The sequence below is a fragment of the Scatophagus argus genome, chromosome 19, assembly GCF_020382885.2.
Source record: "Scatophagus argus isolate fScaArg1 chromosome 19, fScaArg1.pri, whole genome shotgun sequence".
Classification (NCBI taxonomy): domain Eukaryota; kingdom Metazoa; phylum Chordata; class Actinopteri; family Scatophagidae; genus Scatophagus; species Scatophagus argus.
The window spans coordinates 2,266,792-2,292,274 of NC_058511.1; the positions used below are offsets into that span (position 1 = coordinate 2,266,792).

General features: G+C 43.9%; 4 protein-coding genes and 1 long non-coding RNA gene across 22 annotated transcripts in view; 4 read left to right on the forward strand and 1 right to left on the reverse strand.

The window, feature by feature from the left end:
- The window catches only part of LOC124050319, a 242,614-nt gene extending 239,992 nt beyond the window's left edge, over window positions 1-2,622 (forward strand). For 6 of the 11 annotated variants that reach the window (XM_046372716.1, XM_046372722.1, XM_046372719.1 and 3 more), the window contains 7 exons: window positions 196-513; window positions 637-924; window positions 1,070-1,150; window positions 1,329-1,430; window positions 1,521-1,549; window positions 1,715-1,810; window positions 1,920-2,622. In XM_046372716.1, coding sequence (XP_046228672.1) covers window positions 196-513; window positions 637-924; window positions 1,070-1,150; window positions 1,329-1,430; window positions 1,521-1,549; window positions 1,715-1,810; window positions 1,920-2,003 — 998 coding nt within the window. In that variant the 3' untranslated portion in view covers window positions 2,004-2,622. The remainder of the gene's footprint in view (window positions 1-195; window positions 514-636; window positions 925-1,069; window positions 1,151-1,328; window positions 1,431-1,520; window positions 1,550-1,714; window positions 1,811-1,919) is intronic. The other 5 variants (XM_046372717.1, XM_046372724.1, XM_046372725.1 and 2 more) reach the window with 4 other exon arrangements.
- Window positions 2,623-4,048: 1,426 nt separating this feature from the next.
- Window positions 4,049-7,112, reverse strand: LOC124050375. The gene is made up of 3 exons (XR_006841596.1): window positions 7,016-7,112; window positions 4,824-4,935; window positions 4,049-4,715 (listed from the first exon to the last, which is right to left on the reverse strand). It is a non-coding gene; the product is annotated as an uncharacterized LOC124050375 (long non-coding RNA).
- A 478-nt stretch (window positions 7,113-7,590) lies between these two features.
- On the forward strand, window positions 7,591-12,800 carry LOC124050335 (cell wall protein DAN4-like). Of its 6 annotated transcripts, none has more exons than XM_046372776.1 (10): window positions 7,591-7,856; window positions 8,073-8,239; window positions 10,120-10,276; window positions 10,400-10,672; window positions 10,826-11,011; window positions 11,359-11,445; window positions 11,540-11,568; window positions 11,701-11,757; window positions 12,070-12,138; window positions 12,337-12,800. In XM_046372776.1, the coding sequence occupies exons 1-10, from the start codon at window positions 7,796-7,798 to the stop codon at window positions 12,460-12,462; spliced, it is 1,212 nt and encodes a 403-aa protein (XP_046228732.1). In that variant the 5' UTR covers window positions 7,591-7,795; the 3' UTR covers window positions 12,463-12,800. The 6 variants fall into 6 exon arrangements, with proteins under 6 accessions (XP_046228732.1, XP_046228733.1, XP_046228730.1 ...); XM_046372777.1 differs by having other exon boundaries at window positions 8,076-8,239; XM_046372774.1 differs by lacking the exon at window positions 8,073-8,239 and having other exon boundaries at window positions 7,603-7,856; window positions 9,938-10,276.
- A 1,408-nt stretch (window positions 12,801-14,208) lies between these two features.
- Window positions 14,209-16,049, forward strand: LOC124050369 (fatty acid-binding protein, brain). The gene is made up of 4 exons (XM_046372846.1): window positions 14,209-14,367; window positions 14,531-14,703; window positions 15,039-15,140; window positions 15,772-16,049. Exons 1-4 carry the CDS (start codon window positions 14,295-14,297, stop codon window positions 15,820-15,822), a joined length of 399 nt encoding a protein of 132 aa, XP_046228802.1. The 5' UTR covers window positions 14,209-14,294; the 3' UTR covers window positions 15,823-16,049.
- Window positions 16,050-17,187: 1,138 nt separating this feature from the next.
- Window positions 17,188-24,209, forward strand: smpdl3a (sphingomyelin phosphodiesterase acid like 3A). Of its 3 annotated transcripts, none has more exons than XM_046372771.1 (8): window positions 17,188-17,427; window positions 17,968-18,181; window positions 19,869-20,013; window positions 20,316-20,412; window positions 20,872-21,035; window positions 21,140-21,320; window positions 21,875-21,999; window positions 22,511-24,209. In XM_046372771.1, the coding sequence occupies exons 1-8, from the start codon at window positions 17,337-17,339 to the stop codon at window positions 22,814-22,816; spliced, it is 1,323 nt and encodes a 440-aa protein (XP_046228727.1). In that variant the 5' UTR covers window positions 17,188-17,336; the 3' UTR covers window positions 22,817-24,209. The 3 variants fall into 3 exon arrangements, with proteins under 3 accessions (XP_046228727.1, XP_046228728.1, XP_046228729.1); XM_046372772.1 differs by lacking the exons at window positions 17,188-17,427; window positions 17,968-18,181 and adding exons at window positions 18,191-18,733; window positions 18,888-19,030; XM_046372773.1 differs by lacking the exons at window positions 17,188-17,427; window positions 17,968-18,181 and adding an exon at window positions 19,037-19,704.
- The last annotated feature ends 1,274 nt before the right edge of the window (window positions 24,210-25,483 follow it).

Here is a 25,483-nt window from a genome sequence, read left to right on the forward strand (position 1 = left end):
ACGCAACATTTCAGAGACAGTCAGGAGTTCAGAGGAGACAGGCTAAACAACAAGAGAGACACGATGGATGATTTCAAATGGATTAAAATGTCTTTATTACTGTTGCTTGAGTTTACAGGTAGGCATGAAAAAACAATATACAGGAACAGCCAGATTCATATTTCATCTTATTTTCCTCTCTCATCTTATCGACAGCAGTGACTGGACAGCGTAGCCCCCACTTTGTTGTCAGAGATGGAGAAGAAGTGACTTTGCCTTGTGACAACAGGAGAGATGATCTGCACAGATGTGATGAGATTGACTGGCTCTTCGCTGATCCTGAAAACAGACCAGCAGTTTTGCTGGTTAAACTTGGACAGATTGGTGAACAGGCCAGAACCAAATCAGACAGACTGAGTGTCACAAACAGCTGTTCTCTGGATATAAAGAAGGTCTCAGCTGAGGATGTTGGTCGTTACATCTGCAGACAGTCAGGACATCAAGATGTTAATGTTGATCTGTCTGTGGTCACCAGTGAGTATTTACATCATAAAGTTTTCAGCTCAGACTGTGAAACATTACAATAATTCTGATTACTGTGATGAAGTTCATTTTGCTCTTGTTGTCTTTCTCTCACAATGTCTCCATCTTCACCAGTGACTGAACGTGAGGACGCTGATGAGGTGACATTAAGCTGCTCTGTGAGGACATATGGACCATGTGGACACACAGTGAAGTGGCTGAATGAGGGTGAAGAAGTGAATGAAGGTGAAGATGACATGAAGACATCAGGGTCTGACTGCTCAGTGACTGTGACACTTCGTTCCTCTTTTGTCAAGCAAAAGTCAAAGTATCGCGAGCAGTTCAAGTGTGAAGTGACTGATCGTGTGACTCAAACAGTGCAGCAGTTCACCTTTAGGCATCAGTCCTCAGGTGAGAAACCAGGTGAGGAGCTGTTTGAAATCACTTCATCCTGATTCAACAGGTCTCAAGTGTTTGAAGTTTTAACATGACATCATTCTGTGTTTGTATGAACACGAGGGATTTTCTCAGTGAGCATCATGTGGGTTTTTGTCTTTTAATTTGTCAGGTGAGGAAGTAACAACAACAATAGCAACAACAACAACAACAGCAGCAGCAGCAGCAGCAACAACAACAACAACACAAGGCGGTGAGAATCAAAGACGTTTTCTTGTGTGTTCAACATGAAACAAATGCTGTGGATTTGTGTGGAGGACGACCGACTGACTTTGTCATCCCTGCAGTCGCTAACACGACTAAACACACGTGTTGTGCTTCTGATTTCTGAGCCCAACTTTCTCGTCTGACGTTATTGTTGTGTTCCACAGCTCGTACAGATCGTTCTGTTCTGGACTACATGATGTTGGTTCTGCGTGTGGCTGAACTCCTCCTCATTACTCTGATTGCTGTTCTTCTCATCAGAGCTGCAGGTGAGAACATTCAGACCAACATTTGTTCAGACTGACCAACACAAACTGGAAGTTTGGAGCTGAAATGTTCCTCTGTGCTTTATTTTCCAGGGAAGCAGAGACCACCTGATGACAACACTGTGAGTTGAACAGAAACACTGAAGTGAAGCCGTGTGTAAAATTCAAAATGTGTATCAATGATCAGGGACTGTGAGTCAGTGTAGATGATGAGAAGCTGCTGCTGCTAACTGTTCATGTTACTGTAATGCAGGACTGTGAACGTCTCACCGTTTGTGTCTGTGCAGGTTTCACACTCAGTCAGAAGGCGGACGGCGAGGCGTTCAGGTGCAGCAGCCGGTCAGGTAAAGGTCAGCTCAGACAGGAGGTGGTGGTGCGTTCAGGTGCTGTCAGATTATTTCTTGTGTCCTGGTGTTTAATGTGGCTCAGTGGTGTGAAAGTGGTCAGTTAAAGTGTGTCAGAGTGAGAGTTTGTTTGTGTTGTGTTTCACAGGTGAATAATGATGAAGATGAAGATGAAGGTGTGGTGAAATATGAAAACTTTGGAGAAACTTCTGCCTCTGTCAGCCTCCACTGATCAACAACTTCCACATCGACATGAAGTCATGAGAAAAAAGACTCCACTGCAGTTAAATAACATCACATTTACACGAGCAGTCGAAGCTTTTAGACAACAAAAACCTGATGAGATCATTTTCAGTTTGGGACGACTGCTTGTTTTTATTTCATTCATCAATGTGAGAAATGTTTGTGCGTTTTGTGTGCTGAGACATTTTAGTGTGACTTTGGACAACAGCACTGATTTCATCTCATATCTGGAAGTCCACTGTGAGTTTTCTAAAACGTCTTCTCCTCCATCAGCTGTGAAAATCTTTATTTTCTGCAGTCACTTTAGAACTCAGCAGGTGGATTTCAGCTTCCTGGAACAGAAAAGATCATTTAACTCTTGTTGTTTTAGGATTTCCTGGTTGCTGCTGAAGCTTGAGCTCAGTTTCGTGTGTGTGTGTGTGTGTGTGTGTGTGTGTGTGTGTGTGTGTGTGCAGATGTTCATTTGAATTCACTTTGACTCAGCGTTGTTGCTAACATATTTGTTGTGATGTGTGTGTGTTTGGCTTGAATGTGTTTTCAGTCTTCATGGAGTCAGTAACAGTCTTCTTCATCATATCCTCACAATATAATCTGCAAATAAAGAAATGCTGACCACTTCATTCTACACTGTGTGTTGTGATGCCTTCATGTTCTCACGGTGTCATAAAGGAAAATGAATGTTTTGTTGTCACAGCCGTGTGCTCCTTTGGACTGTGTGTCCCTCCTGTCCTCCTGTCTTCTATACCAGGTGTTCCACGTTGTAATTACTTAATGAGGTCCACCTGGCCTGGGAGGGAAGTGTTTATAAATGCACCTTCGCCAGCGTCTGAAGGAGAGGCTTCTGGGGTCCATCATGAAGCAGGTTCAACAACCTCTGAGTATGAATGTTAACTCTGAGTTGACAAACCCTGGGATGAAAATCTGTGAGTTTCCTGTTTCAACACAGCTGATTAGCATTAGTTCTGTCGACTCTGAGTATGTTGACTCAAGCGCGTGCACCACGACTATAAAAAAGCCCTCATCAATGGAGCCCCGATTCCCTGATTCACCACGGAGGCCAGAGGGGAAAGAAAGCGCTCAACATATTTTTCACCTCTGGAGCTGGAAATCTTGATGGAGGCTTACGGTGAATATGAGCATTTATTCCGGAAAAAAAGTAACACGACAGCAGCGGCAAAAGAAAGAGAAAGTGCACGAGGGAAAAAATCACTGCTCGAGTCAATGTGTAAGTTCTGTGTTTAATCACTCATAAAATATTGTATGTAAAAAATGGTGTTGACCCTCTGCTCATGTAGGTGCAACCCAGGGGGTGAAAACAGACTTGGAGGCAGTCGAAAATGAAATATAAAACTCTAATTCAGTCAGGTGAGGCGGAAACATAACATGCCTGGTTGTATCTCACTTTGCTAACGTTTGACATGTCAAACTATTTAAATGTAATTAAATGATTTAATACTGGACAACTCTTTCATCCCTGCATGATGAAAACGGGTGGAGGACCTGCACCACCACCTCTAACAGAGACAGAGGAGATGGCCCTGAGCCAAACTGCTGGAAGGCCAGTGGCTGAGGGAATCCCAGGGGGCAGCTCATCTGAGCCAGTCACCCCCCAGGACACAAGTGTCTTCATAACATGTAAGAAGTCCACACCTCTATAACGTTTTTTATGAAGCCTCTTTTAGAGACAGGATGTTTGTTCTTGAATCCAGTAGACTCTGAGGGACGTCTCCACCTGTTGGAGCCTCATGTAGCCCAACTCCAGCCTGTTGTATGGAACTCAACACACCAAAACTCATAACCAGTAGTGGTATAAAGTTCACAGAATAAAATGGTTGTCTTCAAAGGATAATGAAGATGAAGACACTGTGTCTGCTGTCACAGAAAGGCCTACAGAGGTATCATATTAGATCAGCTTTACATGTACATGTGACATTCTTGTATGGATTTATATTGACATGGAAGCTGACATTGTTATTCTTTTTTAACAGAGCGTAACTGGACAGCATGAAGAGGGTCCATCAAACTGCAGCACCAATGAACACAGTGAGAGTTTCAGTAAACAACACAGTTTAATTCTGTACAATTGTACATGTAGAACAATATGACTTAATGTCATTCTTATGGATTTCCAGTTACCAGTTATACAGAATCCATCTCCTTAAACTGATTGAAAAAACAGATCAGGAAATGGTGCACTTGGACCACCAGATCCAAAAGGCTGATCTGGAAATCGAGATACTTAAATACAAGTTAGAGGTGGGTGTGCAGTCACAGGTAAATTTAATTTGTCATTGGAACAAGATAAGATTACATGAACTTTATTTATTGATCCCGCAGTGGGGAAATTCACTAGCTGTGGCAGCTCTATAAAAACCATCCTGGCTTCTGGGAGGTGGATGGGGTCCTCCTCGTGGTCTTCTGTTTGTAGGGCAGGGTGTTGCTCTCCTCTAATAATTGCAATATTATGGAGAACAACACAAGCCACAATTATGTCACAGGCTCCCTCAGGAGTTACTGAGATGATGTAAGCACTGGGAACAGGCTTTCAGCAGGCCTACAGTCACCTCTAGCCTGGCTCTGGTCCAGCAGTGTGCCACATTGAAGTGCTGCTGGGGGCCTGGTTGAGGGTCTGGGTAAGGGGTTATGAGTGTGGGTTGGCAGGGGTAACTCCTGTCACCCAGAAGGAAGCCTTCAATCTCTCCTGCAAGTAAAGTCACATTTATTTAGTACAGATATTTTTCACAGACTAACTAGACAAAGATCTTCACAGTGACAAACAGCCACCAGTGCCATGTTTCAGACCACTTACCACAGTCCAGTCTGTTGCTCAGAGTAGACCCTCGATATATGCAGGAGTCCTGCTCAGACCCAGGCCACTTGGCTTCCACTTTTGTGATGATGTGAGCTGCATCACAAATGATCTAACAGTACAGAAAATGAGACAGGTTAGTTGAAATCAAAGTCAAAGTGTACTTTATTGTCAAAAATCTATGTAACAGGGGTTAGCACAGAAAATTGAAATTTCGTTTGACCAGTCTCCAATGTGCAGTTAAAAACTAAACATGTAGGTAAGACAGTGACAATAATTACACACACACACACACACACCCATACACATACAGTGTGCAGTAAAAGGACAACATACTGATACAAACATGTGCAATAAATACACACACACACACAGTCACAGCAGCAGAAGTACAGTCAATGGACATACAGGTATGTGCAGTAGTGTAGATGCAGTATGTAAGGTGCAAAGAGTAAAGTGCGAGTGACATGTCATGAAATGTTCATGAAGTGTTCATCAGTGTGTTGATGAGTCTGATGGCTTGTGGAAAGAAGCTGTTTCTCAGTCTGCTTGTGCGGCACCGCATGTTGCGGTAGCGCCTCCCTGATGGTCGTAGGGAGAACAGTTTATGTGCTGGGTGAGTGGGGTCTTTGATGATGGTCATTGCTCTTCTGGAACAGTGTGAGGTGTAGAGGTCCTGAATGGCTGGTAGTGGTGATCTGATGATCTTTTCTGCAGTCCTCACCACCCTCTGTAGTGCCTTCTTGTCTGCAGCTAGACAGCTGCCTGCCAGACAGAGAGGCTGCTGGTCAGGATGCTCTCGATGGCACCCCTGTAGAAGATGGTGAGTGCAGATGTGGGGAGGTCAGCTCTTCTCATCCTCCGCAGGACATGGAGTCGTGCCTGTGCTTTTTTGACCAGGGAGGTGGTGTTTGTGGTCCATGTGAGGTCTTCTGTGATGTGCACTCCAAGGAACTTTGTGCTTTTCACAGACTCCACAGCACTGCCATTGATGAAGAGTGGGATGTGTGTTGGTTGTTTTTTTCCTGAAGTCCACAGTTATCTCTTTTGTTTTGTTGACGTTGAGTGACAGGTTGTTCCTCTCACACCAGTTGATGAGTTGGTGTACCTCCTCCCTGTATGCTGAGTCGTCGTCGTCACTGATGAGTCCCACCACTGTTGTGTCATCAGCAAAGTTGATGATGTGATTTGTTGCAGATCTGGCACAGCAATCATGGGTCATCAGTGTGAACAGCAGAGGAGAAAGCACACATCCTTGTGGCACCCCGGTGTTTATGATGGTGGTCGCTGAGGAGTTGTTTCCGACTCTGACTGTCTGCGGTCTGTTTGTGAGGAAGTCCAGCAGCCAGTTGCACAGTGGAGTGTTGATGCCTATTTCACTCAGCTTGTTCACCAGATGTTGGGGGATGACAGTGTTGAACGCGGAGCTGAAGTCGATGAACAGCATCCGTGCGTTACTGTTTTTGTTTTCCAATGTTTGTGAAATGTTTGTGCTCTGACATTTAAAGGTAATAGTCAATGTGTGTACCTGCGCATTAATGCTGTATTATATACACGTGTGTATTATTGATGGCTCTGACAAGCTTGTGGCCAGAAAAAACAACAAAAACTGAGAGAAACATCACAGGCAAACAGGTGCTTTACTTATGTGCTCTGCATCTCCAGTGTTGTATAAAACTCTCCCGTTTGCAAAAACGTAGAGCAACGCAAAGTATCTGTTCAGTGGTGAGTTCACGGCCACGGTGGGTGATGTGAGTGATGACAGGACGGATGAGGCTGTGAATGAATTGCAGTGACTGTAACGAAAAACGATCAGGCTCATATAAAAAGTTGGGACAGGATGAAAGATTATCCAGACGTGCTCGGAAAATCCTCGCCCGACGCAATCACATTTCTGTGTGAATCAGTAGCTTCTTCGTCCACAGGCTCCTCCAGAAACGGACCTGCCATTTTCATGTGAAGTTTACAGACTGGACGGAGACTCAGTGAATAAGGAAACGGTTCAGGCTTATGTTCCGTAAAGGGGAGGAGTCAGAGACAAACTCGGGGTTTCCGGAATAAAACCCGCTCCCGACCAGGTTATGTTCACAGACTAAGATATCGCGGTAACAGACTCTGAGTATGAGTTAACTCGCTTTATGAAACGGGCTTAACTTACTCCTTAACTTCCCCCGATCTCGGGGTTAACTTACCTCCCTTATTGAAAGGGTTAACTCAGGGTGTCGCTGATTTCAGGCTCAACATGTGCAGGGTTTCCACATAACCTGCTTCATGAAACAGGAGCCTGGTGTGGAAGCCTCTCAGCCTGGGATTTGTTACTGTTGATGTGTTTGAATGTAGTGTCTTCATTGGTGTTAATTTAGTGCCATTACTAAACATTAATGTTCCACAGTAACATTAATAAATCCCATGGAGTTGGCTGTTTTAAAGGTGTCTTTACTGTGGCTGGTCTGGGTCAGTGTAAAGCCGTACAACCTCCCTCCTCTGGTCCACTTCCAGCAGTAAACCTTCTCTCTGTTGGCTTGAACAGCTCTGTTCTCACTGGACACTAAAACATGTCTGAACGCACAACAAAATGCACCCAAAGCGACTCTTCACTGTCTGTTCACGTGTCAAACATCACCGTGAATCCTGTCTGTGTTCTAATCAACGCTGAAGAAAACAAGGTGCATTACAGCCAACATTGATCTTAACGAACAAACTGCACACGTTCAACTTCCTCTTTTTCTCCTTCTTCTTCTTCTCAGGTTGTGAAACACGTCATCATCACAAATACACTGTGGGACTTGACGAAGTGTGAAGTTGAGGTTCAGCTTGAACATTAATAAAGCTGAAAGTCACAATGAGGAAGTGACATCTCGCTGTCCACAGGAAGTAGGTGCAGCATCTTTCTACTTTCGAGACTCAGACTTTAGAGACTCAGACTTTCGAGACTCAGACAGTAACCAGAACAAGACAGACTGAGAATCACGATGGACGAGTTCAAATGGATTCAAATGTCTTCATTTGTTCTCCTGACGCTTCAGTTTACAGGTAAGATTCCACACATCACATCTACAAAACAATAACTTCATCTAAACTATTAAAGATACTTTATGATCGACTTTTCATTTCACTAAGACAACCAAAATGTGTTGTTTGTCTCCAACATGTTGACTTTAGTGAACTCTTGGAAACGAGGACAAAGAAAACAACCATCACACTAACTCTGATAAACATTTTCATCATTTTCTCTCATCTTCTTCACAGCAGCAGCTGATCAACACTTCACTGTGAGAGATGGAGTTCAGGTCAGTTTGCCTTGTGACAACAGGAGAGATGATCTGCACGGATGTGATGAGGTTTACTGGTACTTCACTGATCATGGAAACAGAGCAGCAGGATGGCTGGTTGAGCGAGGACAGATTGGTGAACAGGCCAGAACCAAATCAGACAGACTGAGTGTCACAAACAGCTGTTCTCTGGTTATAAAGAAGGTCTCAGCTGAGGATGTTGGTCGTTACCTCTGTGTGCAGTACAAATCAGGACAACTACAAGGTCCAGACTCTCAGGTTGATCTGTCTGTGGTCACCAGTGAGTATTTACATCATAAAGTTTTCAGCTCAGACTGTGAAACATTACAATAATTCTGCGTTTCCTTAACAAGTAAAAGTACTCATGTTGCAGTAAAATGTTCCCTGTCAGTGTGTTCCTGTTCTACCTGCTGTATTTGGATTAATATTCCTGCTGCTTTTCACTGCTGTAGATGTTTGGGCTCATCTGAACTGCTTTCTGTGCTGTTGGCAGCTTTAATCTCCAGCAGTGCATCAGATTCAATCAGATCATCATGTGTTTGGAGCCTGACTGTCCTGTGAGAACCACAGACCTCTGAACAGTTTCCTCACCTCACAAAGTCAGCCTGTTTTCAGCTCTGTGAAGATGCAGCTTCCACCTCAACCAGGAGGCTTTTTCCAGTTTATTCAGCTGAAGATGGAGGAGAAATCATCCTTTAATCCTTCACTGTTGGTTGCAGTTAAAGATGTTTTCGTTTCTCCTGGCGTTTCTGTCTCAGCTGTTGTTGTTTGATATGCCGTCATTTTAAGATGTGTGCGTCTGTTCAGCTTGTTTCTAATGTTGTGCTGTGAGAGTAATTAAAATAAACCAGGAGGAGGAGGGACAGTGTTCATCCTGACTGAGTCACTTGTGAGAGTTAAACAGCTGATTGAGAGGACCCTGTGGAAACCCCAAAGGCTTCACTTTTCACTGCTGTTGATACTTCAGCTCAGTGCGACCTTCACAGCAGCTCATGTCAGCCATAAGTGAAGGAGGAAGCTGAGAGCTGATGTGCTCTGCCTTCATTAAAGCAACAGTTGTGAGTGAAAAGAAGGATGACAGTCACTGTGAGGAGGTCACTCTTTATTATGACAGGAAGTTGACGCAACATTTTTCTGTAAGAAGCTTGAGTGTAGAGACTCACAAGTCGAGGAAGCAGAGAGAAAAGAGACACGATGGCTGGATTCAGATGGGGTTGTCACGTCCTGGTTTTCTGCCTGTTGATTTTTGGTCCATGTGTCATGTTTCATGTGTGTTTTCGTGTGTTATGTTCAAGGTTTTTGTCATGTCCTGTTTTATTTTGAAAGCGTCACTTCCCCCTGTGTGTCTCTGTTTTCTGTAGCTTTGCTTTTGTTTAACCTGATTGCTTTCTCCTCCGTCGATGTGTCTCACCTGATGTGTCTTGTTATCTCGTCTATTTAGTCCTCGTCTTCCCCGTCGCTGGTGTCAGTGCGTTATATTGTCTTTTGTCCCATGCCAGGATTTGTATCGTCTCCATGCTTTTGATGCCAGAAAACTCTTGACTCGTCTTGTTGTACTTTTTGTTGATCCTTGCCCCAGTAAGCGTGTGCCTGTTTTTTTGAGTTTCTTTGTTAGAAAATAAAGAAAATAGTTTTGGATCTCGGCCTGCCTGCCCTTTCTTGACTCTGCATCGGGGTTCAATCCTCTGCGTCAGCGACGCCGCTTCCTTTGTGACAGGGGTTAACTCTAACCCTTTGGGTTATGCAAACTTTCATCCTCACGCTGACATTAATAGTCTTTTTTATTTCTCTTGATTCTTTCTTTCTCTCTCATCCTCACAGCAGCAGCGACCCGACAGCTTGTCCTCCACTTCACTGTCAGAGATGGAGATCAAGTCAGTTTGCCGTGTAATAATATGATCGACGGTCAGCAGGAATGTGACAGCACAACATGGATCTTCAGTGGTTTAAGACGAGACACAGGAACAGTAGAGCTGATTACCCTCGGACAGATTGGTGAACAGGCCAAAACCAAATCAGACAGACTGAGTGTCACAAAGAACTGTTCTCTGGTTATAAAGAAGGTCTCAGCTGAGGATGTTGGTCGTTACACCTGCAGACAGTTTGACAAATCAGGACAACAAGGTCCAGACTCTCTGGTTGATCTGTCTGTGGTCACCAGTGAGTATTTACATCATAAAGTTTTCAGCTCAGACTGTGAAACATTACAATAATTCTGATTACTGTGATGAAGTTCATTTTGCTCTTGTTGTCTTTCTCTCACAATGTCTCCATCTTCACCAGTGACTGAACGTGAGGACGCTGGTGAGGTGACATTAAGCTGCTCTGTGTTGACATATGAGCGATGTGGACACACAGTGAAGTGGCTGTTTAATAGAACTGATGTGGATAAAGAAAACCACCAAGTGAAGACATCACAGTCTTCCTGCTCTGCCTCTCTGAAGGTTCCGACTTCTCATTTCATTTATGACTCGAGGTTTGACTTGAAGTGTGAAGTGACTGATGGGGACAAAGTTCAGTTTCTCTTCAGTCCTCGGCCCTCAGGTGAGAAACCAGGTGAGAACATGTTGAGCTGTTTAAAGTCACTTCAAAAGTGACATGAAGATTTACCTCAAATATTTGTTTCATTTATGGATTTGAAGTTTCAATATCACATCACAACACACGTTTTGCACTGAGCAGTTTGTTGAGTTGTGTTCATCTGTTCAGGTGAGGACACAACAAGAACAACAAAGCCAACAACAAAGCCAACAACAACAACAAAGCCAACAACAAAGCCAACAACTAAGCCAACAACAACAACAAAGCCAACAACAACTACAACGTCATCATCAACAACAACAACAGCAACAATGACAACAACCAATGATATTACAGCAGGACCACCAAACAGCAGTGAGTCAGCATTTTTCTCTTTGTGTTTGTACTAAACTCACAGTTAGCAAAGACATGCAGGCAGAAGAACTTTTAGATCCTGACAGACACTTTGTGTGTCTGTGTTTCCTGCTTTGTGTTGTCTCATCAGTAAATGGTTGAATGTTTCGGCTGTAGACAAATCAGTATTTTAAAATGTTCCTGACATTCGCGCAGACCCAATGACAGAAGCAAACAAACCCACAGCCGACCAATCAAAGCCGTCAAATGCAAATCACATGTAACTCTCTTCTGTTTTAGCTCAGTGGTTTTGATCAGAACAGGAAGCTGCAGCCAAAACACTTCCAGTATTTTCTTAATCTTTCCAGGCTGGTGGTTGTACGTCCTTGTGGCTGTGGCTTTGCTCGCACTTTTAATAATTGTAGTGAAAGTCATCAGATGGAGGAGAAGTAAAGGTGAGAGCACAGAGCAAACTTTTCTACACAAGAAGTTTTAACCAAAGTGGGTTTTCTCTCTGGAAGCTAAAATCAACTCTTTTTGTCTTTTCAGGGAGCCAAACTGGGATGAAGGACGATGTTGTGAGTTTAAAAACTGTTCTTCACTTTAAGTTTTGATTCTCCAGCTGAGAGAGGATCAGATTAGATCAACAGCACTGACTGTGTTGCATTAAAACTCAGTAAAACTCATGTAAGCACACTGTGTTTGTCCAGGGACTGACCTCAAACCCTGCAGGGACTCAGTCTGCTCCAGAACCCAGTCAGGACACAGTGAGTTCACACCCCAAGCCCAGTACAGAGTGACACTCTGAGGCTGCGCTTTACGTCATGTGGTCTCTGGAGACCAAAATGTGAAAATAAAAAGAGAAGTCAGATGATGAAACTGGACCACAGCAGAAATCACCACCAGTGGGTAGTAAAAGCAGAGGTCAGAGGTCAAGCTGCCGTGTAACATGTAGAGTCACAACGCGACCTCCTGGGCAGAATTTCAAATAATGTTAAAGCAGAATGGAGTGAAGTTCGAGGTGTGAGTCAGTATGAATCCACACGTCACTGAGCAGCCATGTTGTCTTCTCTGTGCAGGCTGATCCTGAAGACGGAGTTTCTTACGCCTCCATCAGCTACACCAAGAAGACCAACAGGAAAGGCCGGGTAAGCTGTCTGTTTGGTTCTGCTGCTGATGGCAGTCAATGAAAACACTTCTCATCCCAGCTCGTCCGATCCCGACGCGTTTTCACGGGCCTCTTGTCTCTTGTCCAGCCTCACCAGACACCCTTTAAGGGCCAGTTGTGTTTCTTTGGTCTTGTGTATTCCATTTGTTGTGCTTTTTGTTTGTTTTTTATTTTCAAGGTTCTGCGTGAAGATGAACATGACGACGCAGTGACTTACAGCACTGTGATAGCTGCTTCTTCTTCTTCTTCTGCCTCTGCTGATCCCAGCAGCTTCTACGCCACCATCAACAAACGGAAGCAATAAGAGAGAACAGGACAGTCACAGCTCACATCAGTACAGTTATTTCACAGTGATGACTGATGCTGAGAAATGTTTCACTGCTCTTTTATCGGACCATCATTTTTAGGGTTTATTGCTGTAAAAAGTCTTATTGTCCAGCAGGGGGCGTAGTAGGTTAACTAGTGACTCATCATGTGGCTGTTTGAAGTGTGACTGATTGTATGTGGTCCATTTTTACTTGATGAACGTTTGGTCAGAGGCTTTAATGTGCTCGTGTTGGCTTGTAGCTAAAAGTTTTATTGCAGCAAGTTTAAGATCTTTTATCTGTTCAATAAATCGTTAAATTGAAAAACAATTTAAAATCTGCATCATACCTTTTTATTTTGTGGGAGTGATCACAAAAACTGCATGTGTCTGCATGAACACTTACCAACTTGAGTGATATTAACATAAATATCATAGAAGTCACAGTATTTTTAATTTAAATCCAACTGAACACATCAAATCAAGATGGCACAAATCTCACCCCGTTGCTGGGCAACAAACCAGTCGTCAGTGTTTCATTTTAATCAAATGGAATTTAATCAAAAGGGGAGAAAATTAAGGAGTGAGGAGAAATATCTTTAATATTCATGTCAGTACTTAGTTATATTTTAGCAGTTTTCCATAGATGAACTGCCAGTACACCATGCAGTGTATCTCAGAACTGAAGCTACTGCATTAACTACTACAGTAAAAGTACCAAGTGGTGTGTTTGAGTGAAGTCCGTTTCCACCAATGCCTGTCCTTATCAGAATGAGAGCTATGAATAGAAATAGAGAAGATACGGCTTTGAGGGAGAAAGTACGGTGGCCCTGAGCCACACACTGCAACACATGCAAAAAGACAGCAACACAGCCACAAACAGAGAAACACTGCGAGTCACAGGGGACAGTAAAACCTGATGAACGCCACAGCAGCAACAAGCGTGTCCCAGCCGTGTTCTTCCTGTTGTGTTAATGATCACAGTCTGTATGAATGAAGACTGTGTTGACGTGTCGGTTATACTTTGCATTAGAAGTTTGGCTCTTTTACGTCAAAGAGAAACACAAAACTTGAAGCAGATCTGACACGTACATTTACTTTGTGTGAGAGAGCAGGACCTAAACACACACACACACAGACGGTTATATAGACGGTAATTAGTGTGTGTGTTGAGCATGAAGAAATTGCAGTTGGTTTTGTGTGTAAATGCAGTTCAGGACAAAGGCCTGTCAAACAAAGTGATTCTGGTTCAGTGACGCGCCCCTACAGGACACATTCCAGACACAAGACGGTTTGCAGCTCAGGCCTAATGGGGGCTTAAGATGAGGAAATTCATTAAATCATAAATACGAGGGAGGAAGCTTCCTCGTCATTTCCCGACTCTCTGAGCTCCATTTTCACACAGTTTCTGACAGATTCAGACAGTCTCAGGGGGAACTCTGCTGTCGAATGTTTTACCTGTGAAGTTTTAATTTGGTGAAGTGCAACCCCCCCCCATCTTTGTCTTCTCTGTGGGTTTCACTGGGCTGAGATATGGTGCCTCACCAAACCCAACTGACAGCCATGAATGAGAGTAATTACATCATTAGGCATACAAATGGGCTAATTTACCTTTTTTTCCTCTTGTCCAAGGGTCTGTAAGACCATGACCCAATTTAAATGTCCAATAAAAACACAGAAAAAATCTCCTGAGCCAATGGGATGCATGACACCACCCACCTAAATGCATAATAATAAGGAGCAGAATAATAACACAAGGGGGGAAACTTGCAAAAGCTGCAGCTTGCTCAGTGTGCTTTGGAGATTACTTTGCCTCTGTGAAATCCTTCACCATGGTCGACGCCTTCTGTGCCACTTGGAAGCTGGTTGACAGTGAGAACTTTGATGAGTACATGAAAGCACTTGGTGAGTACGAAGTCTCGTGCTTTACATTTTCTATTCTGTTTTGTTTCACTCGCAACTGCAAGAAAATCAAATCCTTCAAATCACTGTGTCAAAAAACAAGTGAAATGTTCAGAGGTCGTCGTAAAACGCGCCGTTAACAGTCGTGCTTCTGTCCCGGGCTCAGGCGTGGGCTTTGCCACCAGGCAGGTTGGTAATGTGACCAAGCCGACCGTAATCATCAGCCAGGAGGGTGACAAGGTGGTGGTTCGCACCCAGAGCACCTTCAAAAACACAGAGATCTCCTTCAAGCTGGGAGAGGAGTTTGACGAAACCACCGCTGACGACAGGAACTGCAAAGTAAGTTGGCGCCGAAACTTGTCAAAAATTCTTGTCTGCAATCTGGTTCATTCATAAAAAAACATTTTTCCTGCTGAGCAAACAAATCAAACAATTCTAATCATGCCAAGATCTCATTTAGTCCGAGATTTCATTTTCACCACGTTTATCTGCCCACATAGAGCAGATTGCAAGTTTGAAAGATTTTGTTTCCAGATGAAGTTCTGATCAGACTTTCTGTTCCTTTCTTTCTATTTTGCACATCGGTGAGATGAATTGACCCTTTAATAAACTGACCTACACTTGGTAGCATCTTAATGCATTCGTTAAGAACATTCCTGTCTTTTGTCCTTCAGTCCACAGTGGCTTTGGAGGGAGACAAGTTGGTCCATGTCCAGAAGTGGGACGGCAAAGAGACCAAGTTTGTCAGAGAAATCAAGGATGGCAAGCTGGTCATGGTAAGACGAAGCGAACCACTCAGACTTCTTGTTCCTGTCCTGTCTGACTCAATCAACACACACAAAGAAAGCAAAGGACACTCAAACCATGAACCTTCTGTTACGGCCACAATGGACAGCTGGGTTGAAGTGGTTGAATAATAAAAGATCGTCTGGGAAATTTGTTGTGCATTTTAGACAGTAAAATCAATTCTCAGATCGATTTTCTGTCACTGGAAGCTTCTTTTGCCCACCAGCATCCAAATTCAGACCCGCCAGGCACTCGTCTATTCTCTCAAATAAAAAGAGAAACTTGGGTCAAAATCCAGGCCCCGTTAGTGCTGCCTTCATGCTGAGAGGAACACAGCAGCTTGTCAGACATTATGGGAATCATTTGAGTGCAAAACCTCAGCAGGAAGTCTGTTTGGGCTCCTCACAAAAATAAAACAATAAAGCAAACAAGTGAGAAAAAGTCGTGTCAGACAGTTTTATGGTGAAGCTCCATAAATGCAGCCTAAATGAATGTGTTTGTGACAGATGAGTGTGTGATTGTTTTATGTATTCATCGTCAACGGCAGCGGCCTGTTTAAAAAACATTTCTGGTTCTTAAAGATTTATTCGGTTTCCTGTCACTGTGTTCTCTCGCCCGCAGAACTTGACCTTTGAAGATGTGCATGCGGTGCGTACCTACGAGAAGGCATGAGTGCTCCGACCGACAGCATCCAGCCAAGAAGTGTTGATTTTCTAATTATTATTGACTGTATGCTTCTCTTTGCACTTCATCCTCCTCCGCATGTACAAGGCCTGCAGGCTGCACATGTTTTGTAAAGAAATCTTTTTTTTATATGAAAACATTTCTGTGGTGATGGATGGATCATCTTTGCAGCCCTGTGTGGAACATGAAATAAAAAACACGTATTGATGTACTGACACTGTGTTCCTCCATCATTCAGTGTGACTGTCTCGGACATAAGAACTGAGTTTAACCCTCAGACAGCCTGCACCAAACGCACCAAACAGATAAAAGCTTGAACTTTGTGAGGTTAGCGTCACATGCATTATGGCTGAAACATCTTATTATCGAGTTTCAGTCTCTGATTGCAGCAGACGGCGTATTTCACTGAAAATCCAATAGAACTTCCCCCACAAAAAGCCTGTTGTTATAATTAGACTGCTGGACGGGACACGGTGGGAGCATTTGCATCGTTATCCCCTCACAGTGAGCAGTTCATCCCTAATTACTCCCCTGGCGTGACTTTATCTGATATCGAGGCCTCTCCGAGCCAATCCTCAGACGGACAGCTTGTGTCAAAGTGCTGTAATTAAAGGGTCAGTCCACTCAAAAGGACACTTGTATCAGGCCACGCAAACAGCTTGGGTTTAGCCGGTCAGCTCTTAAGACATTCAGCTGCAGTCCGTCTTTAATGCACACAGGCCACAGATCTTACTGCATCAATTATCCACCACTGAAATGAAAACCAAAAATGTGTGTCTTTATTTTGAGTGAACTAACGCTTTCAGTCTTTAACTCTTTAAGAAGAAGAATCAGCTTTATTGACAGTATATATATTTTTACCTACACACACTGAATTCGTCTTCTGCATTTATCCCATCCTTAGTTGAACACACACATGCAACACCCGTCAAATTACAAGCAGTGAAACACACACAGGAGCAGTGGGCAGCATCAGGCGCCCGGGGAGCATATTGGGGGGTTAAGTGTCTTGCTCAAGGGCACATCAGCCGGCTAATGGAGGGGGGGGCATTTATCGCATTAATCACTCCACCACACCCAAATTTTTCCTGCCCGTCCGGTGGGGGAATCGAACCGGTGACCCTCCGATCACAAGCTGCTTCTCCAACCTCTAGGCCATTTTCTGTTTACTTCACTGTACATAATATCAATTTACTCTTGGCAGGGCTGGCTCCAAACAATGAGCCTCTCTTCCTGTCACACACACACACACACACACGCACACACACACACGCACGCACACACGTTCAGGCTTTGTTACAGACGTGAGTGTAAATGGAGTGAGGAAGACGACTGACGACTTCCTGTTCCTAAGTCCCTCCCTCAGAGCTCCGAAACACAGGTTGTCACATGACCAACTTTCGGCTGTACTTCCTGTTTATTTCAGGAGCGACCTACTCTGGTTAGTTGCTTTAGTTTATATATTAGTGAGACACCGTACTGTCGGTTTTAACACAGCAAACATGCGATGTCTGTGGTGTTTGCTGCTGCTGGCGTGCGGCGCGGTTCCGCTTGTGGCGGCTCCAACTGGTAGCAGTTACCTGCCGGGGACAGGTGAGTGGAAACTCCCGCGGGACCTGTAGTTAAGGGGAGCTCATGTGAACATCTGGCAGCTTATTACTGCACTGTGTCTCTGTCTTCAGATATGCACAAGCTAAAACATACAGCGGGAATTAATACTTTGGTTTCTCCGCTGGACTGAGCGGACTGAACCTTATCGAAGCTGTTTTGAGATTCAGCTCTAAAAGTGGATATTCTATAACATGTATCGCTGCTAGATGGATTCGTTCTTGCCGAATTTACCCGTAGACAAATGAGATTTGTTTTATATGTTCAATTTTACTGCAAGAGGTATATTTTCTTTGTAAATGATCAAAAAGTTAATAATTAACAGATTTTTAAACGGAGTTTAGGCAGAAACGTCTCTCCAGAGGACCGCACACTCCCACGTCCTTTTCATGGGACGTGTCTTATGTATACGTTTGTTAGAAATGAAATGGCCATAACAATTTCTCCAGCCACATTTGCACATATACATTCAGTCTCTTTCTTCCTTCTCTCTAAACTTATCCTCTTCCTAATCATCCCGTCCAGGCAGGTTCTGGCACATCACAGACCTCCATCTGGACCCCACCTACCACCTGTCCCCAGATCCCACCAAGGTTTGCTTCTCCTCCAAAGGAGTGCCGACCACCAATGCTGGCCTGTACGGGGACTTCCTGTGTGACTCTCCCTACCGCCTCATCCAGTCGGCGTTCATTCACATGGCACCGCTCGCTCAGCCACAGGACTTCATCATATGGACCGGGTCAGTGCACTCTGAGTGCTCATGATGGACTTCTCAGTGAATTTGACTTTAAATGCTTTGGCCTGCTGCCATCATGGGAAAACTGGAGCCGAACACTCAATAACTTGAAGTTCCTTACATGAAAAATGACTCTGATCATAGAAACAATATCTGCGGCTTTAAAACAGTTTCATATCCACTTTTCACAGCCGTCATGTACTTAATATACTTCATACAGCTGAACCACTTTGAGGTTTTCAGGTTGAGGAATGAGGAAGTCCCCACTTCCTCGTGGTTATAGCCGCACTGAAAACAGATACACAGGGTGGTTCAGACGTGCATACTCCTCGCAGGATGGATTGTAATAACCTTAATGAACGTCTGCCTTGTTAGCATGCTAACACAACAAACCAACACTGTGTACTTAGCAAATACTCTGCCTGCTAAACATCAGCATGTCCGTGTTTATTCACCAAAAAGAGACCATGTAAATTAGTGTATAAGCTTCAGCTAAGAATCTTTGTGCTTTTCTTAGCTTAGAATGAGCCTCTTGTGTCTGTTGCTCTGCAGTGTTGCTACAGTAGCCTAGAGGGGACAAACCAAAGTTTTTTAGAGGAGGGTGAGATGAGGGGCGTTCATTTGGTTTCAGTGTGCGGCCACACCACTAGATGTCACTACACCCGATGCTCTGGACCTTTGACTAAGGTCAGGGTTTAGCTGTGAGACGTGCTGTACTGTTCTATTATTCCGTCACTTCTCTGCAGGTTTACTCGGAGGTGGACAGGGTGCGAGGCCTATGGCGAATAAAGTCCCGAGGCCTTGTAAGATGAGCGCGAGCTTTCCACTCGCAGTGAAAGAGAGGAAAAAACTATAAGAGTAGTTGTAAGCACCTCCATACAGCTTTCTATTAATCAGCAGCTAATCAGCCAAGGCAGGAATTCATGGGCTTATGAAACATGCTTAAGAGAACGCCCTGCCACCTAATCCCAACCCCCCAGGGAGTCTTTTCAAGTTGTACGTTTCTGTGCAAGCAGATTTTTTTTTTTTTTTGCTTTATTCTATTGTTAATGCGCTTTGTATCATGAGTTTGCCTTTGAGGGGAAATCCATTGTACAGAGGATTTCACATTATGTCTGAAATGTTGCGTGGTTTAGCACAGCTCTGCTGAGTCAACCATGTTTGGAAATACCAGTCAACAACTGTGATGTGATGGACGGGAACTCGGCCGTGCTGACAAACGAGGGTTTTTCTTGCTTTCTACTGGTACTGCTGACTGGTAACTCATTGCTTACTGCAGTTACTTCACATTTAAAGTTTGCTTGAAGGCTTCTGCTGTAAAAAGCAGCTACAGGACATGTTGAGTTTGCAGTGTTTGTTTTTACAGTGCAAAAGCTTTTTTCGCAGTCGTTTTGACACCAATTTAAAGGCGTCAGTCTTTGAAAATCCATCCTACAAAAATCTCTGAACGGGAAAAGAAAGTTGAGCAGTCAGACAGGCTGGAGCAGTTTCCCTGGACTATCTCGACATTGTTATTTGAAGATAAGGTGTGAGGATTTGAACATCTGAAACGTTGTTCGACTGCTGCCCTGTCACACAGTTGATCTGTCACCACAGATTTCATTATGACAAAAACACAACAATACGACTTAAATTGTTATAAGCTCATACTCTCTTGATGATTCTGGGTTTTGTGTTCCCTCTCCACCAGTGACAGTCCACCTCATGTCCCTGCAGACGAGCTGTCCACAGACATAGTGATCCAGGTGATCAGTAACATGACCCAGACCATCAGACAGCACTTCCCCAACCTGACGGTCTATCCTGCCCTGGGAAACCATGACTACTGGCCTCAGGTAACGAGGTAACGAGGATGATGGTTACAGGGTAAATGATTGACTCATTTTGGTAGCTGCGTGACATTTTGTTCCTGTATTAATGAATATACGGGAATTTGAGCATTTTTAAGGCGAGCTTTTAGGACTGACGTTTTTGTTCAAGTAGAAAACCCTCTAAAGACAGCAGTTCAAGTACAAGCTGACATTTTATTTTCATGCAGTCTGATATCTGGTACTAAGTAGAATAATTTAGAAATGATGAGTTCAGGGAAGTATTTTTATTGTGAGACTGCATCATGTGTTTGAATGGCTCTTCTCAGGACCAGATGCCCTCCCACACGAACGCCATCTATAAAGCTGCGGCCCAGCTGTGGAAACCGTGGCTGCAGCCTGAAGCTCTGCTCACACTCTCACAAGGTGACGTGTTAGCACATCTGCTACTTTGGAGGCCTTTCTCTCCAAGTGTTGGCAGACTGTGCTCTAAATACATCAGATCCACCATGCAGTTTAGCCATAATGCAAATTCATTTGTTTTATTACACTGCCAGCCCTTTGATATCGCTCCCTCAGGCATTTGGAGTAAGAAATGAGAGTTTTCATTAACATCTGTGTTTACAGTTTGTTTATTGTAATACAAGATTTGTGCCGTCTGACTTCTCTCACATTCTGAAATCAAGTAAAGACAAAATTTCTGCAGACTGGGCAGTTCCTGCACTGAGATGAGGAAGCTGCAGTCATGTGTGTCTGCTGTAGGGATGTTCCAGACGTTTAAACAGGAAGTTTAGCACATGTTTATATCTAATGCAGTGCATAATGCGAGCGGGTTGCATGTTTGGTATGTAAGGTTTCATTTTGTGCTCCATTTCCCTCCTGCAGGTGGTTTCTACTCCCAGCTGGTAAAGCCCGGTTTGCGAGTGGTTAGTCTCAACACTATCCTCTACTACGGTCCAAATGAAGTCACCAGTAACATGACAGACCCTGCGGGACAGTTTGAGTGGCTGGAGAAAACCCTGCAGAAAGCTGCTCAGAGCCTGGAGAAGGTCTGAAATGTTTTGTTAAACCACCTCACCTTTCAGTGCTACATGTTGATTATTTTAATTCAGTATGTTGTCGTCAGATTAAGAACCATCCCTTCTCGCTTCAGGTGTACATCATAGCTCATGTACCGATCGGCTATCTGCCATTTGTCAGAAACACCACTGCTATAAGGAAGAGCCAAAATGAGCGGCTGGTCGCCATCTGCAGGAAGTACAGCCAAGTCATCGCTGGACATTTCTATGGCCACACCCACCGTGACAGCATCATGGTGCTGCTGGACCAACAAGGTAAACAAAACACAAGCAATGCAAAATACACAGGCAGAAGTGTTTGCTTTGAGCTGCTGTGAGCCCCAGTGCACAAAGCAAAGCTCCATAAAGACATGGTTGGATGAGTTTGGTGTGGAAGAACTTGACTGGCCCACACAGAGTCCTGACCTCAACCCCATCCAACACCTTTGGGATGAACTGGAACGGAGATTGTGAGCCAGGCCTTTTGGTCCAACATCAGTGTGTGACCTCACAAATGCTCTACTGCATGAATGGGCACAAATTCCCACAGAAACACTCCAACATGTTGTGGAAAGCCTTCACAGAAGAGTGGAAGCTGTTAGAGCTGCAAAGCTGTCTGTGTGTTTACAATGAGACGTCATTAAAGTCCCTGTTGGTGTGAAGGTCAGGTGGCCCAATACTTTTGTCCATATATTGTAGCTCAGAGAAACTGTAGGAAGCATCCAGTCTAAGAGAAGCTGTGAGCTACGATGAAATGACGAAACGTTTACAACCTGAACGTACTCGCCGTTTCTTTCACACTCATTTCTGTTTGCTTCTTTGTTCTGCAGGTAAACCAGTGAACTCACTGTTTGTGTCGCCGGCTGTTACACCAATCAAAAACGTTATGGAGCCCTACTCTAACAACCCAGCTTTCCGCATGTACTTGTACAACACTAAGGACTTCGCTCTGCTGGTAAGAAGCTCGGTGCTGCACAGTCAGCTCTGCTCACTTTGACGGTTAGATTTTCCTGCCAGTGTGATCCCGTGAGTCATTAAAAATGTCATAATGATTCATTTACTTAGAGATGATGTTTTTTCATCGCATTAGTGGAAATGGGCAGACAGTAGGTCAGGAATGCATCTCTCAAATGACAGATGTGGAGCTTTATCACTGATGTGGAGCTCCTCTTCGGTGACGCCTCGAGTGAGGTCCACCATTTTTAGTTCACGATGAAAATGTTTTTAGGAAGTCTGAAGCAAAGAGGGACGCAGTGCTGCAGCAGTTTCAGCGCACTACTAAAAATGTTGTGCGCTGAAATACCCACTCAGACTTCTTATCTCCCAGAAGAAACAAGTCCCTCTTGATGATTAATCACAGTGTCAATCAGCACACAAAAAACTGTTTCTGCCTTTCAAAAAGACTAAAAGACTTTCTCTTTCTCCCCTCCCTCCCTCTCTTTCGGCGCTTTTCTCCCTCTCTGAAGGATATCTGGCAGTACTTTTTGAATCTGACGGAAGCCAACGAGAAACAAAGGTCTGACTGGAGGCTTGAATATATCATGACTGAGGCTTTTGGACTGACTGACCTGCAGCCACAAAGCCTCCTGCAGCTGGGCCTGAGCTTCAGGCTGCCGCAGGCCAAAGCCTTCGACAAGTACTTCACTCACTTCATGGTCAGCTACAACAGCAGCATCACCTGTGAGGGGCGCTGCAAGGTCAGCCAGGTGTGTGCTGTGCTTTACCTGGACCAGCCGTCCTACTCCAAGTGTGTGGCGAGGGGAGGATGGTAACGAGGGTCCAACATGAAGGCTTCTGGGAGGATTTGTCTCAGGGATCTCATTCAGTTTTTGATCAAAAGTGATCATCTTATTTTTTTACTCTGCTGGAATCATGAAAAGGGGAATGTTTCGCACCGGCTCTGCTGCTGCATGATAGTGATCCAACTGTTGCATGTGTTTTTATACGTAAGATCTTCACTCAAGATTTTTCTTTCTGGCATCAAAAGTACAAATTGCACAATTTAATAAATATTTTGAAAAAGACTAAATGCACTGATAAAATGTGAGAAAATACTTCTTGATTATACTGAACTGCAGCCCTCAAAGTCTTGAAAGTCCTTCTTTCTGAGCGAAGATTGAAGGATTCGTGAGGGATTTCTCAGCGTTTTTGACTTTAAAATGATTTATTTTTAAGTGAATTATTTTGTTACCAAATAATTGCATCAGGGAGAGGTTTATCCAACTGGCTCACTTTATTCTGAGCTGGTTCCTCATCAGGTGACATTTGTTTGAAGATGTTGTCTACTGCAGTCCAGAATACACGAAGAACAAGTCCAAGATGAGTCAGAATTTGAATAAAGTAAAAATATAAAGCACTGATGCAGTGTTTAAAAAGTGTTAAAGCTGTCATGCTTGTTGCAGGAAAGTTTTTTGGGAAGAACGAATAAAGAGTCAACGGACAATCAAAAGTTTATAGAAGGATTTGTTTTGATACATAAATATATAGATAACTCGCTGAAAATGGAGAAAGTCCGCCGATACAAGGCACGTCTGTGTTGCAGCTGACCTGCTGTCTCGTAGCATATGAGAAGTTTTTCACCTGAAATGTGTTCCACGGGATGCGTTGAAGCTCCTCCCTCCTCATCACACACCTTTATTCCCTGTATGCCTTCTTGCTCTGATGGATTACACCTCATCACTGGACGGATCTGATTGCTGCCAGATGTCGAGCATCTCTCGAGCTGGTGGCTTTGAGTAATCATGAATACTGAACGTGTTTAAGTCGGCGCAAAAAGGCAGCTCGCGCGACTTTCTCTGATGTTGCTATTCAATGTGTTTCTGATTGCAGCAGGTCGCCCAACGTCACATTTAATTAGATACAAAGAGTTCATGATGAATGACCAAAAATACTTTATTTTTTGTCAGAAGGATAAAAACATATTTTGATGTGTAAATACTGAAAAGTAGATTTTATCCAATGATAACCAGCATGAGGTAATCGCTGGGTCTGAGTCTCCAATAGCCTTAGAGCTCCTGACAAATGCTGTTCATGTCCACATCACTGAAACACCTTTGTATATTTGATATGTATACATTGATGTGATGATATGAGCAGTGAAATTAGAGCCAAGAACAAAATGATGTTTGCTTATTTTTCTACTGAATAAAATCTGTCTAAATAAAATCACAGCAAGCGGCGTGCTTTTTGTGTTACAGATGAAACAAAAGAAAAGGAAAACTTAAATTCAGAGTTGATAACTTGAAGTAAGAAACTTGTGCAGGCCGGTTTGTCCCTGCGGGGGAGGCGAAGGAACAACGACTAACCTGATCTGACCCTCTCGCTGCAGTTTCACCCCCTCCCACCATCAGCCCCCTGATCTTATTCAACTCCTCCTGTTCAAACTTTCCAGAAACTCCTCTCGTTTCTCGGCCACCACCTCAAGCATCCACCCCTCCAACCTCCCGGCTCTTTTGTCCCTCTGCCCCCCTCCCCAAATGTTGATCGCGCCTCGCTTAAAGCTCCACTGGCAGCTCTTTGATGTCAAAATGTGCCGAACCAAATCCACCAAAAGTCGGGTTTCAACAGAAGCGAGCCAAATGTCGGCCTTGCCGTAGTTTTGCTCGGTTCCCAAACTGGAGTGCTCACCCAAAAGGGTCGCAGGACAGATTTTAGAGGATGCCAGAAGGGTACAAGGTTTTAAAACAGTTCAGCTTCACCGTGTTGTGAATTTTATCTCTTCAGAACTCTAAATAGTCTCCAAAGGAAGCATAACCCTGCTTTTACAAGCCGAATAGGTTTGGGTGGTGGAACAAAACTGGATTCCCAAAAGTGTAATTACAGTTTAGATGAACTAACAGTTAAAAAGACTGAGTCCCCGTTAGTCTCGAGCAGTAAATCTGCACTTTTCTTGTGTGTGTTTGTCAAAGTCTCCCCCCCTTGTGTGTCTCCCCCCACCCAATTGCCATTATTATTCCCAGCTAGCCTCCCCCCACTCGGTGCCTAACATAACGTAACTGTGGAGACAGAGTTGGTGGTGAGCGTGGCGATGGCGAGGACTCCATTGCCGGGGCAACGACTGCAGAGCTCATCTGAATCCACCTCTGAGGTCACCGTTAGCTGCTGCCACTCAGAGAGAGCAAATAAAGGCCTGTGTGTTAGTGTGAGAGGCACATCTCTGCTGGGGTTACGCTGTTATTTAAAATGCTTTTTACGGAATACTTTATGTACTAATTGTACTGTGTATTTATAGAGAATGTCGTCATATTTCACTGTAGTAAGGACCCTTTCTGCCTCTAAACGGCCTGAAGTTTAACAAACTTTGTTGGTTTGTCAGGATCTGGAATAAGATGAACTCATTTATCGTGAAACCATTTCAAGTAACAAGTTACAATATGGACGTAATATCAGCGGCAACATTTCCCATTAAAACAGAGTTTTAAAGCAAGGAATCGTCTGCC

Coding starts and splice junctions, on each gene's coding strand:
- LOC124050335 (XM_046372774.1), top strand. CDS start 7,796: ATGGACGAGTTCAAATGGATTCAAATGTCTTCATTTGTTCTCCTGACG. Junction 10,277..10,399: donor TGATCTGTCTGTGGTCACCA/GTGAGTATTTAC, acceptor CATCTTCACCAG/TGACTGAACGTGAGGACGCT. Junction 11,569..11,700: donor CTGGGATGAAGGACGATGTT/GTGAGTTTAAAA, acceptor GTGTTTGTCCAG/GGACTGACCTCAAACCCTGC.
- LOC124050369 (XM_046372846.1), top strand. CDS start 14,295: ATGGTCGACGCCTTCTGTGCCACTTGGAAGCTGGTTGACAGTGAGAAC. Junction 14,368..14,530: donor TGAGTACATGAAAGCACTTG/GTGAGTACGAAG, acceptor TCCCGGGCTCAG/GCGTGGGCTTTGCCACCAGG. Junction 15,141..15,771: donor AGGATGGCAAGCTGGTCATG/GTAAGACGAAGC, acceptor TCTCGCCCGCAG/AACTTGACCTTTGAAGATGT.
- smpdl3a (XM_046372771.1), top strand. CDS start 17,337: ATGCGATGTCTGTGGTGTTTGCTGCTGCTGGCGTGCGGCGCGGTTCCG. Junction 17,428..17,967: donor CAGTTACCTGCCGGGGACAG/GTGAGTGGAAAC, acceptor CATCCCGTCCAG/GCAGGTTCTGGCACATCACA. Junction 18,182..19,868: donor GACTTCATCATATGGACCGG/GTCAGTGCACTC, acceptor CCTCTCCACCAG/TGACAGTCCACCTCATGTCC.